This window comes from Aythya ferina, assembly GCF_964211825.1.
Source record: "Aythya ferina genome assembly, chromosome: 9".
Classification (NCBI taxonomy): domain Eukaryota; kingdom Metazoa; phylum Chordata; class Aves; order Anseriformes; family Anatidae; genus Aythya; species Aythya ferina.
In genome coordinates, this window is record NC_140305.1 from 27,542,351 (window position 1) to 27,554,873 (window position 12,523).

A 12,523-nucleotide genomic window follows, 5' to 3' on the forward strand; every position below is an offset into this window, starting at 1 on the left:
AAGTAGTGAGAATCAGTAGCCTGTAAACAATAATTGTAAACGTTTTCTTTAGCATTACGTTCCAGGGTCAATAAATACCAACCTTTCACCAGACAGAAAGAAGGCCATGGCGTACTGACTGCTTTTCAGCAGAATGAGCTATTTTATTTTTAGAATGCTTCAACTTCAAACATTAATCAGAGTTTATTACTTAAAATTAGAGGCTGGAGGTACTATTGCTGTTGCACAGAGCTTGAAGAACACACATAACGTGCCATGCCCAGACTGACTGAACTTCAGTTAATTGGCTAGATTACTTTTTTAAATCACAGCCGTGTTTGTCATGTGGCACCTGCTCTATGCCCAGTGAAATCACCATCAGCTGGAACAATACATGACTGGAAACTTAAGTGATGGGTTTGTAACCTCTGTGCAGCCCTCCCGAGCTCGTCTCTCAGTGCTGCCATGCAGAGATGTTCCCTTGGGCACCCGCGGGGCCCAGCAGCGCAGCCATCCATCCTGCACCAACCCCGCTTCCTGCCCACAGCTTCCTCAGGTGTGGACACGAGAACATTTACTTCCTTCTTAAGCACCCAGATACAAGCTCAACCACTCTTCTTTAAACTGGGGAGGAAGCAGAAGTAGGTGGGTGTGGAAGGGAGGTGAAGGAGAGCAAGCTGAGGGCACAACTGTGGCGTGCTGAGGTTTTTGAGTTGCACAGCTCTGAAGGGTGCAGACACGACCACCTGCCACTACCTTCAGGAGCAGGGGAGCAAGCACAGCACCACTGACACAGCTTCAGCCCTGGTACATCTCTGAGAAAGCCACTCTGCCCTGAAGGCTTCAAGTGATGGAGAGTCCTCCCTGCACACACACAGACTGCTGAAATGTTTACCTACCTGTACCACTTAAGAAGAAAAACTCCTGCTGTATTTCCACACCGTGCCAGCAATCAGCCATTCTTCCCCAGCCACCCACATGGTCAGTCAGGGTTTATTTCAGCTTTGCTAGAAACCCATCGTCAGGGAAGGGCAGCACCGCTAACTGCCATGGCTTCATGGGCAGCAGAACACGGGACGGGCACGCTGCGTTCCAGGGAGAGCTCACACAAATCAAAATATGGTAACACCACATTTTGAATGCAACTTTTTATGTTAATTTTTTCACAAGACGGTGAAGCACAGAGATACATATAGCCTATTTTGCATTGGTAATTGAAATAAATTACCATACTCCTCCCCAAGTCCTGCAACCACTATTTTTCAGATTGAAATTTTCTTGGGTGTTTTAAACATTTTTTTCCTTTTCCTTAAGGATAATTATTGGACTTAAAAATTAACACCTACCCTTGAAAGAAGTTGTAGCCTCTAGTGAGTATTTACCTTCTTACCTGTTACAAGTTTTTCAACATGCTACTGGATCAACTTCCAGTTAATTTCTTGAGCAGTGTGAGGAGCCATCACAAAAGTCCTTTAGAAATGTGGTCAGTCTTTCAAAAGATATAGACCCAATAGACCCAATTTAGAGTGAACTAAAATAGTAACAGTTGCAAATAGATTAATTCCTGAGCACACTCAAATGGTATATTTTACATCAAACCTTTGGATTTCAGGAAAATAGTTCCAGCTTTTGTCAAGAGTGGGGCAATCCGAAGGAACTAATGCTTCTCTTTTCACAGTTCCTGCAGCATGATATAGTACTTACGCCAAAGCAACACAGAAGTCTTGCCTCCAGAAGTACAGAACTGCAACACTTTTTATTTTAGAATATGTGTGTTTTCATATATGTAGACAATGTGCCTCTGCAGTGACCCCCAGACTCACAGAGTTCATCTGTTTCTGAATGCAGAAGAGGCAGAAGGGTAGGAGGAAAAGGCAAGTTTGGGGCACCTTTGTTCTCCCTCCAATTCTGACATACTTCAGGGACTTATGTAGCTCCTGGCATCAGCCATTAAAGGAGAAAAAAAAAAAAAAAAAAAGCAATGTCTTCCTCTGACACTGCTCTTTGGATAGGGCAGAGAGCAGCTGCAGGGCTTAGCGCACGGCCCCGGCCTGGCAGTGAGCAGCAGGTGCTCACCGTAGCTGCTTAAAACACTTAATTTTTTTTTTTCCCCTCTTAATTACATTTTCAGCAAAAGAAACTTTTACTGCTATAGCTAACATAGGCTATCAGCTATGGACTCTGAAACAAACCTTTGTGCCTGTGGAGCCTGTCTCAACATCCTTTGGGCAGCATACAGTAAAGCGTTCTTCCTTCATTTTCACAAGAAAATGCTGTTAAACACATACTAAAAAGATGATGGATTTGGTAGTTGGTAGCGTTTAGAACTGGTGTCTTGAGGTTGTGCAATGAACCACCAGGGTCTAGGAGAGATCTTACCCTGTAAGTGTCCCAGCCTCCTGGTCAGGCAGTGTGCAGGGCCCGTGCTCTCCTGCATGTTAGGTCGCATTAGTTAATGCTGCAAGGATAAAAGGTTGCCTAACGGGTGTGAATAAGGAGGATGAACAAACCTTACTGATACTAGAATACAACATACTATAAATCCCAATGGAAAGGGGAAGAAAGAACTGTACAAAGTAAAAATTTTATATCCACCTATTGCCATTTCAAGATGGCATTAACTATTTATACTAACCCAGCATGACTTCAAGATCAGAAATACCCACTAAGAGGAGAAAAGAAAGAAAAACACCCTACATTTTAGACATTTGGAAAAATAAATAAACGCACAGGCAAAGGCATTTCATTAAGCCTTCTTCCTTATGTACCAGGTAGTTGCCAGACCGCAGAGCAGCCTGAGATCTGCCAGTGTTGCCTCGCTAGCATTGAGCACCATGAGCTCACGGCACCCCGCAGGAGGCTTTCACTTCCTTCTGCCTTCTGAAGAGTAAAGAGAGGCAGTAAAGCAGCTGTCTTTGAAGGAGACATCCAGGAACAGCAAGCCAAAACCAGAAATGCAGTCTCTTAGCAGGCTGGGGGCAGGCAGAAGGCAGCAGAGGCGCATCCCCCACAACCATCCTGGCCTCCTCCCGCTGCCTCCTCACTCCAGCCCCAGGAGCCAGCCCCAGGCTGGGGCAGCCAAAGGGCCCCTGCTGTCCTCACAGGCGAGCACGCTCCTCAGGGGCGAAGCGCCACCTCCACATCCCAGAGATCATTCTGTCATCTGCTCAATTTTGCATGTTGAAAATACTCACCAGCATGGGTGGGGCCCCAAAGCCCATTTAGTGACCGATGGACTTTGTAAGCAATTAAAAAAAACTTTTTAAAGGGGTTACTGCTTAGAGAACAGTATTTTTTTTTTTTTTTAAATACATGTCAATGTTTTACAATATCTTTCTTAAACCAACCACACAATTTAGAATAAACTGGACTTCAAAAACCCTGCAGAATTAGTTAGAATTTTCTTTTAAATGCAATTGCTGCTTTTAAGGTCAAAAGGTCACAATATTAGGTACACAGGAAATAATTAAAATACCAACTGGAGTTAAATTCTGCTCTCAGTTGCTCAAATAAGCCTCTGGTTTCAAAAGGGTTACAGAAGAACAGTAAATTGAGCATATATACACTTGTAGAATCAGAGAATAAGTCAGTCCAGTTCAGATCCATAGCACTAGATCAACACAAATATAACTTCACAACTAAAGTCATACTGAAAATTCTACCGTAGGCAATTAGGACACCTAACGCACTTGTTGGGCGTTTGTTTACATCCTGGAATAATACAGTTTATGTCTTCACATCAGCATGCACTAATGTGCTTGCCAAATGAACTCCAGTTACCCGTCAATTAATTTCTGTTAGCTAAGTGCTGAAAAACCCCGAGTGACTGATATAGGAAGTCAGCATCTTACAAAGACCTGAAACAAGCTACGACCAGATGCACGTTGAGCAATTCCAATTAATCATAAAGTCTGTAAAGAATCCAAGAATATCCATCCTTGAACTCTTAGCGTTTCAGTCTAGACAGGTTTGGTTTCAACTTACTTATCACGAGAAATACACAAGCGGGACACGAGCTACGAGTTTTATTCACAGACAGCGCTGACCACAAAGAATTCTGACTCGTTTGACAGGTTGCTATCCCTGCATCTGGTAAAAGGCTACACATCGTACATGCTGAACAACCACAGTGATTTTCTGGTTTAGCAATGCTGAAAATTAATTTCTGCCAGGTCAAAAATGCTTGAAAAGGAACAAGACTCTTTTTGGTGCTTATAATTGGCTGAATGAACAGGTACCCAAGTTTCTATGCTACTGTCTGATACCCAATGCACATGGACACTGAATTCCTGATTTTTTATGCTTACATTAAAAAAAAAAAATAAAAAAATCGACATTTCCTGAGTTGTAGATATCATATACACCTTTGTATGTATGCATAAATATTTATGCTTGGAAACCTGTAACTTTTGCTATCACTACTGAGGTTGAAGTAGAGCAATACTGTAAGTAAGTAAGTATCAAAGTACCTGTGAACACTCTAGTTCCCTCTACCAGACCGGCCTAGTTCTTTGGTAAATCAGATTTTCAAGCCGTTTCTCAGCTGAGAGTTCCAGCCTTGGAAATACCTTAAATATACAGTGTTCTCCTTATATTTGTTTTATTGCAAAAATACGTGAAGCATATGGCATGTATTTCTGGAATCCAGGCAGCTTGTGCTGTAGAGTAATTCAAATGTGAATCTCCTCTCTATTTTTTCCCTTAATTAAAGGAAAAACCAAAAGATTCAACAGCCAAAGAGAAAGCAAAACCCACACTAAAGGAAACATAATATTTGAAACAAGAAACACAGCAGAAAATAGACAGCCAATCTGGAACGTGGCAGAGTATTCAAAAAAGATGGGAAATCAAGATCTCAAGCATTAGAAACTTAATTACTCAAGTACTTCATTAGCATGCTTTCATCTTAACTTTGTTAATCATCAAGTAAACTTGGCAGCAAACTCCCAATACTAAATTGAGGCACGTAGCACTACTGTAGTTCATTCAAGGAGTACAATTACCACGAATATCATCCTTAAATACGTATGGCTTCCAACTACGTTGAGTCACTTTGCAACTATCATCACTGTAAAGCTCCAGGCAGGTTAACAGAGATTTTGGTGATTAGTAGTGTAGGCAGCAGTGTCGGGGAGTTATGAAAACTTAGTGTAAAATCATCGCTGGTAGATAACACATTGATTGCGCAACCTTGCTTTGCACTTTTGAATTCGTTTAGCACCAGAAAAATCCACAATAGATGTTCACAAGATCTTACAAACCACATGGCATATACTACCAGCTTACGAAAACAATCCAACAGTTTCTCAGCGCCTTTTTCAACCTTTGGGTTGAAAAAAAATAATAATTTAGAAAATAACTCAGTCCCTACATCATGGCAATTTTTATAGTGCTACATTAACACAAATGTTACATCATATTTAAGCATACGCTCTATTTAGCAATAATGATCACAATAATTAATATTAGAATACTTAAACCAAGGCCAGTAGAAATAACAAAGTTTTCTGAAATCATTCAAGTATCCTACCTCCAACTCAAAGTGCTTTTTAGTATCTTTTCTGATTCAAGCATAGGGCTTAATTAAACCAAGATTTCTGCTAGACATTCTTAAAAAAAATTGCTTCCAACATTCAAGTCTGTCTTAGAGGGAAAAGGTCACATGCACTTTTAAGGAACAGCATCATTTCTGCAGACTTTGTGTCTTCAGGCTCCCTCTTGATCTTCTTCCTTTGCTTCATTTGGTACTGCAACTCCAGAGCCAGAATTTCATGAAAAGTCCAAGAATCTTCACTGGAATCAACACTTTGACGTGACACACAGTTGAAAAATGGAGGTGTAGGAAGCCAAAAAGGCATGCCAGAAAGGTGCTGAAGCTGGAAACCAGAGCAGGGCTGGGGGCACAGCCCCTGCCACAGCTCTGAGAGGCCTTGCCCCTCCTTTCATTTCTAATTGTCACAGGTGCTGCAGACTACCTGGAGACAGCACAATGGCAAGGAATTTAAACAATTCCTCTCATCAGGACAATGTAATGCCTCCTTTCCTTGGGACTGTCAGCATGAGGGCTGCAGGAGCCCTGCTGGTGTGGGCATCTCTGGGGGAGACCTGGGCACGGCGCCTCCCGAGCCATCGCAGCAGGAAACACAGCTCGGCCTGGGACCTGCCCTCAACCTCCAGGCACAGGTGTCACGGGGTAACCGACAGCCACCCTTCTCAGGAATACCGTCAGGTGCACAACTTCTAACAGCTAAAATGAGACTTCCTTCCAACCACCCACATCGGGGCCCACACCTGCTTACACGGCCTACTCACAGTAGGTCAAACGCAGGTGCAGCGCAGAGCTTACTGCCTTACCTGGAATGCTATCCTCAACAGCTTAACACCAACTTGTAAGCATTCATACTAGTTATTTACGTTGGTTTAACAGTAACACTGCAGAAACAAAGCATTAGGTTAATAGACCTGTGAGAAATTTACCAAGGGAATACCAATGCACAGGCTGGCCTGTACCTTTTTCGCTACCCAAGTCAAAGAAAAACACTTCCATTAAAGATTAGTTTTTCCACCCAGAAGCTGATTTACAGCCATTCACAAGAATACTCTCAAGCATCCCTTTTCATCCTAGAGTCATAATACAACAGAGTAACAAGCCTTTATCAAAAGGAAAAAAAAAAAAAAAATCACAATGTCACTCTGATCAGACCAGTTGCTGTGGAACTTCTTGCACACTTGTAGTCACGCAGAGGAGCATCTGTAACCTGCTACCTGGACATTTGGTCTGTTTACTATGCACTTTTTATAATGTTATCTTAAAAGCAAAGAGTTTAGTAAATGTTTCTTAAGTCATTAAAGCTTACATTACATGTCATACACCATTTTCCTAAAAATCTCTCTGTATCCCAAACAAAGCCAAGGATTCTCGATCACTTAGTCTCCTCTTTGCCCAAACCTCCAAAAGACCCAGAGACTGCCAAAATAAAGTCATCACACAACAGCTGCTTCCAATCTTTTGCAACTTATTCGAACAGCTTACAAGTTCTGGTTAACTTGCTTCTAACTTTATAGTGGTTTAGATAGGAACTAAGACATATTGTTAGATTTTGCAGATTAAGTATTTACCTACAGTATTTGCTTTATGCATAATGTCATCTGGTGCAGCACTGCACTAGCATCAACAGTTTTAAATCAGCACTGTTGTGCATTAGAGCAGTCATACCTGTGCAGACATTTTAAGATTGCTATAGAGAGATTTAAATGGCTGTTCTTAAGCTTTCTGTGCAGAAATCTCTGCTTGACGCCTTTATCACTTGACTAGTTCAGGTTTCATTGGGTGTTTTCTTCATCGTGATGGTAACTGCATGCAGAATTGAGATCACAAAGGGTGAGACCACCTATGGCAAGGGCAATAATTTTGACTCCAACTTGAACAAAGTCAAAAGAAATACATGCACACACACACTCTTCATTGGGAAATACAGTGAGCTTCTTGATTACAGACTAACAAATCCTTAGTCTACTTAAATTAAAAACAAACCAACATACACACAAGACTCTTTCCCAGCAAAACACTTCAAATATCATCACTATAACTCGAGTTTCTTTAATCATTTGAACTAAAACCTACTTTTCAATCATTCTCTCAGCTGCTACTCATATGTTTGCCAAACACTGTCACCCCCAAATTAAAAAAAATAAATAAATAAAATTACAAGTCAGGCAAATGTTGAATTCCTACAAAAATGAGATTTTATATCATGATGTTATAACAACATGACAAGAACGAGAATCTTTTTGACATACACATTTTGTATAAAGCTATAAACACTGTAGGAGGAGGCTATAAGCTATAAAGATAGCTATAAAGATCATTATTTGAAACTATTCCACCTTTGAACAGAGCTCATGTACATAAACTTGCTTCTATAGCAAGTCTCAAATCTCTTCAGAGCATGAATGGGCACTAAGAATACAAATTCCCAAGGGTACAGTGAAGGTCTGTCAAGATGTTTTTTTGGGTTGCCTGCTATACAAATCTGGAAAGACAGCTTCTAATAGCAAGCAGTACAGCTCCAAACGCTTTCCATTTACCATCACAGGAGCTGTCCATTAATTTGAATGGCAGCGAATTCAAGAGAACACATATGCCACTCCTTTTCACATAAAACTCTTAAAGAAAATGGAATTTCTTGCATTTTGTCACTCCTCAAAGAAAACTGATACATAACAACACCTGCATGCAAGGAGCATCCAGATGAAGAAGTCATAAAGAGCCAGCTGCCCTTTATTCAAAATGCCCTTTGCAAAAAACTTGCCAAACATTCTTTTGAGAGAAGCAGAACCACCAAGGAACCCCACAGCCACAGAACGTAACGTGGTCTGCAGAACTGTAAGCATCAATAAAGCCTGAGCACTGCGTTGAGAAGAACCACAACTGTATTGAAAATGAGGTTTAAAATACTGCACAGTTACAATCACAGAGACTGGCATTTCAAAGGCATGCTTTCTTGCGATAGAACAAGCTTGGATTTTTAAAGATACAATCATAATGTACAGCAAAATATGTGGCCATAGGACCAGCCTTAAACTAAGGCCTTGTTTACATGATTTCTGGACTGTCAAGAAGTATTTTGGTTGGGCATGTAATTTTTCTTCCAAACCAACTAATTTTTTGCAATTCTCACTGTGAAAAGAGCTATATACCACCTTTATATTGACACTGGTATAACATATTCCCACAGGGAAAAGAAATAAAAAAGTACCTTTATATTGATACAATATTTTCCTCTAGTGTAGAAGCAAATATAGCTTTTATTATTCAGTCAAGTTAAAGCAGTATGTTTTTTTCTTTTTTTTTTTCCTACTTTATAGACAAGGCCTATGTTTAACAAGCACCAAAACACTTCAAGGTATTTGGAAGATCAGACTACTGAGCTCTACTATTTGCACGGTCCTCACCAAGTCATAGAGAACATTGAACATCTAAATACATTCAAAACTCTGATTAGACCCATGCCTTTTTTTTTTTTTTTTTGATTTTTTTTTTTTTTTAAATCCTTCACTATTTGACAAACACTTTTTTTGGCAAGAACTAGAGTATATCTACAAAAAAAAAAAAAATCATGATCCAGAATTTAGCAAGTTGCCTTCAGCTGCTCTGTTAGGCTAAGGAAAACTGGACTTCACGCCCCACTGTGTGCTACTTACACCCATTTCTGCATCATTCCTCAATCACAACACAGGCAATAGGAGAACAGGAGGCACTACAAAACATCAATACTCCACTACCTGTTGTGGAGAACACAATGAGTATCTGCTTTTACCTAGCTGTGTTGCTTTCAATACACTGATCTGGAGCAAGGCTTGTTAGGTGCTAGAAATATATATAATCCCACTGAATTTAAGGCAAAATTGGACTATCACAATAGCTGAGACGTAAATTTATGGCAAATTGTATTTTTAAAACTTCAGTGCAAGATATGCCTGCAATCAAGCTTTCATCATTTTCAATACAGTATTTTTGTTAAAAGAAGCCCCTAATATTGAGAACATATTCTTATCCAAATTTTCAGGAGATACTGCATATTGCTAAAATCAATATCCAATCCCCAACTGGAACACAATATTATCATTTTAATTTCAATCACTGAGGTTTCACTGTGTAGAATTAAGCTAAAACTAAAACCACTCCTTCCAGTGTTGAAGCAGAAAACTTTCCTAGTTACAAGAGGAAATGATCAGATTTATGGCAGACATCAAGGCGGTTTGTTTTCAGTTGGCCTAATTAAAAAACCTTTACACACCATTGCTCAATTTCTGTTTCCATGTCGTATAGATAACTTCAAGTCTTCTTGGGATGCAGAAGAAGAACTGTGCTTTTTTGTATACTAATCTTTAAAGAAGGGGCAAAGAGAGGAAGGTAATGGATGTAAACAAACTCCCTACATCTTCCAAATCACAGAAGGTACAGGTGTCCTCCCACCCCAATCCTTCCTCATAGGAGGGAAGTAGTAATAGTCTTGATGTGTAATTTCAAAGAGCTAAAACATAGCAAGATTAAAAGTTATTTTTTTAAATAATTGACCTTTAGAATTTTGCTCTTCCTAGTAAACCTGTTCCTAGTAAAGGATAAGGTCCCAATCTTACGAGACGTTTTCCCACTGAGGCCACGCAACCCTCCTAAAGCTGCCTACTGCCCACAGCGTTCCACGCGCATGCTGGCATCACACAGCCCCAGGACCTAAACACAAATGAAAAGCCATATTACCAATTGTTATTTTACCCAATATTTAGTAATCTTGGGGCTTGTTTTTTGTCTATTTTTTTTTAAACGCTGTCCTTAGCTAAACCAAGCCCCCCCATGCCACTTTTACATCTATTACAATATAAATCAGGATTAACGGCCTATGTGAAAGTGTTTTGTGTAATACATAAAAGCGCACAAAGTTGTTTTCTAAAAAACAGCATTTGTATTAAAATTCTGAAAATGGATAGACATCTCTTAAACGCATGTCTGGAAACAAAATGACAGTTGTTAGAATTTTCTTGGTACATCACAACGTTAAGGTTTCTTTCTTTGCTGGCTGGAGGTACATCCCACGCAAAAAAAAATAAAAATATAATAAAATAAAACCAGAAAGAACAAAAAAGCCCACCCCCAAAATCCCAAAAGGCTAAATTCTTGCAAATTTGAAGTAAATGAAGCCCGAACTTGCAAGACATGGAAATTACAGTTAAAAGGCTCAGATGGAAATAAGAAATAAATTCCACTAACAATAGGCCCTTTTGTCCTGGCTTGTTCAGTATGATTACTGAAAGGAAACTGTTAAGTAGTTTTTGGAGTAGTAGATAATGGGATTCTGTGGAGCTTTCACAGGTTGGCACCGGCTGGAACAGCTGAGTTTTGAAGGCACTCTACAGACACAGGGCTGCTGTTGGCCCTGTATCGCATTTAGGAAGTCTTTGCACTTTTTAGAGAGCTAGTCATCAAAATCAGTTATTGCCAACCCAAAAAGAAAAAAACCCTAGAAACCAAAACACCGCCGCTCCCACCCGCCAAAGGGCAAAACAAAAACGAAATCACACACACACGCACGCCTAAAAAATTGTGCAGATTTGTAACATTTTCACAGCTGATTAAAAAAAAAAAAAAGAAAACAAAAAAAAAACAACACGCTACCACTCTCTGCAAACTCCCATCTGATACAGCAGGTAAACAAAATAGAAAATTATTTCACAAGTGATCAGCAGACGCCTCCCGGCCCCGCACGCCGGCAGTCCCGGGGGCCGTGCGGTGCCCGCTTTGCATAGATCCGCGGCGCCGGGCCGGGCCCGGCCTCCTCCCGGTCCCGCTGCCCACGGCCGGCTGCGGCAGACACCACAGGGAACACGCGACGGTGGAGACTGGATGAACGTACATGCTGCGAAAAGCCACGTTTCCAACGCGATTTTTTTTTTTAAGTGTTTTTTTTTTTTTTTTCCTTTTTTTTTTTTTTTTTTCCTTCCCCCCCGCGGATGCCCGGGGCGCCGCGCCCGCCCCCCGGCCGTGCCGGTGCCGGTGCCCATGGCGGTGCCGGCGGCGATGCCCGGTGCCCGGTGCTCGGTCTCGGTGCCGGTGCCCGGTGCTCGGTCCCGGTGCTCGGTGCCGGCCGCCGCGGACCTTTGTTCCCGCAGCCCCGGCCGCCGGCCGCTCTCAGAGGATGGCGCAGGCGGCGCAGCACTGCTCGTCCCCGTTGGGCTGCGAGGCGTAGTTCATCTGCCTGACGATCTCGGCGAAGAGCTCGTCCACCGAGGCTTTGTTTTTGGCCGAGGTCTCCATGAAGGGGCAGCTCCACTCCTCGGCCAGCGCCTTGCCTTCCCCGAAGGAGACCTCCCGCTCGCCCTCCAGGTCCACCTTGTTGCCCACCAGGATCATGGGCACCCGCTCGTACCTCTTGACGCGGATGATCTGGTCCCGCATGGGCTTGATGTCCTGGAAGCTCTGCTGGTTGACCAGGCTGTAGACCAGGATGAAGCCCTGCCCGTTCTTGATGTAGAGGTCCCGCATGGAGGCGAACTGCTCGGTGCCCGCCGTGTCCAGGATCTCCAGCACCGACGGCGAGGAGTCCACCTCGATCTCCTTGCGGTAGAAGTCCTCGATGGTGGGGTCGTACTTCTCGATGAACGAGCCGGTCACGAACTGGACGGTGAGGGCGGACTTGCCCACGCCGCCCGAGCCCAGCACCACCACCTTGTACTCCCGCATGGCTCCCGGCGCGCCGCCTCCCTCGCCTCCCGCTCGGGGCTGCCGCTTCCCTCCCTCCCTCCCTCCGCCCGCCCTCGCCGGAGGAGGAGGAGGAGGAGGAGGAGGAGGAAGGCGGGCAGGGAGGGGCGCTCCGCGGGGCCCGCCGGGGCGGGCAGGGGCCGGCCGCGCCTCACGGGCCCGCTGCGGGCCAGCCCCGAGCCCGGCAGCGCCGCGCCCCGGGGCCGGGCGGCGGCGAAGGAGGAGGAGGAGGAGGAGGAGCGGGAAGCGCCGAGCGGGCCCCGCCGCCCATGGCGCCCCGCGGCC

The 12,523-nt window shown here is 43.2% G+C and overlaps 1 protein-coding gene across 1 annotated transcript; it reads right to left on the reverse strand.

Moving 5' to 3' along the window:
- Nucleotides 1-7,702: 7,702 nt before the first annotated feature.
- On the reverse strand, nt 7,703-12,402 carry RAP2B (RAP2B, member of RAS oncogene family). Its single transcript, XM_084529368.1, has one exon. It carries the CDS (start codon nt 12,218-12,220, stop codon nt 11,669-11,671), a length of 552 nt encoding a protein of 183 aa, XP_084385494.1. The 5' UTR covers nt 12,221-12,402; the 3' UTR covers nt 7,703-11,668.
- Between the last annotated feature and the right edge of the window lie 121 nt (nt 12,403-12,523).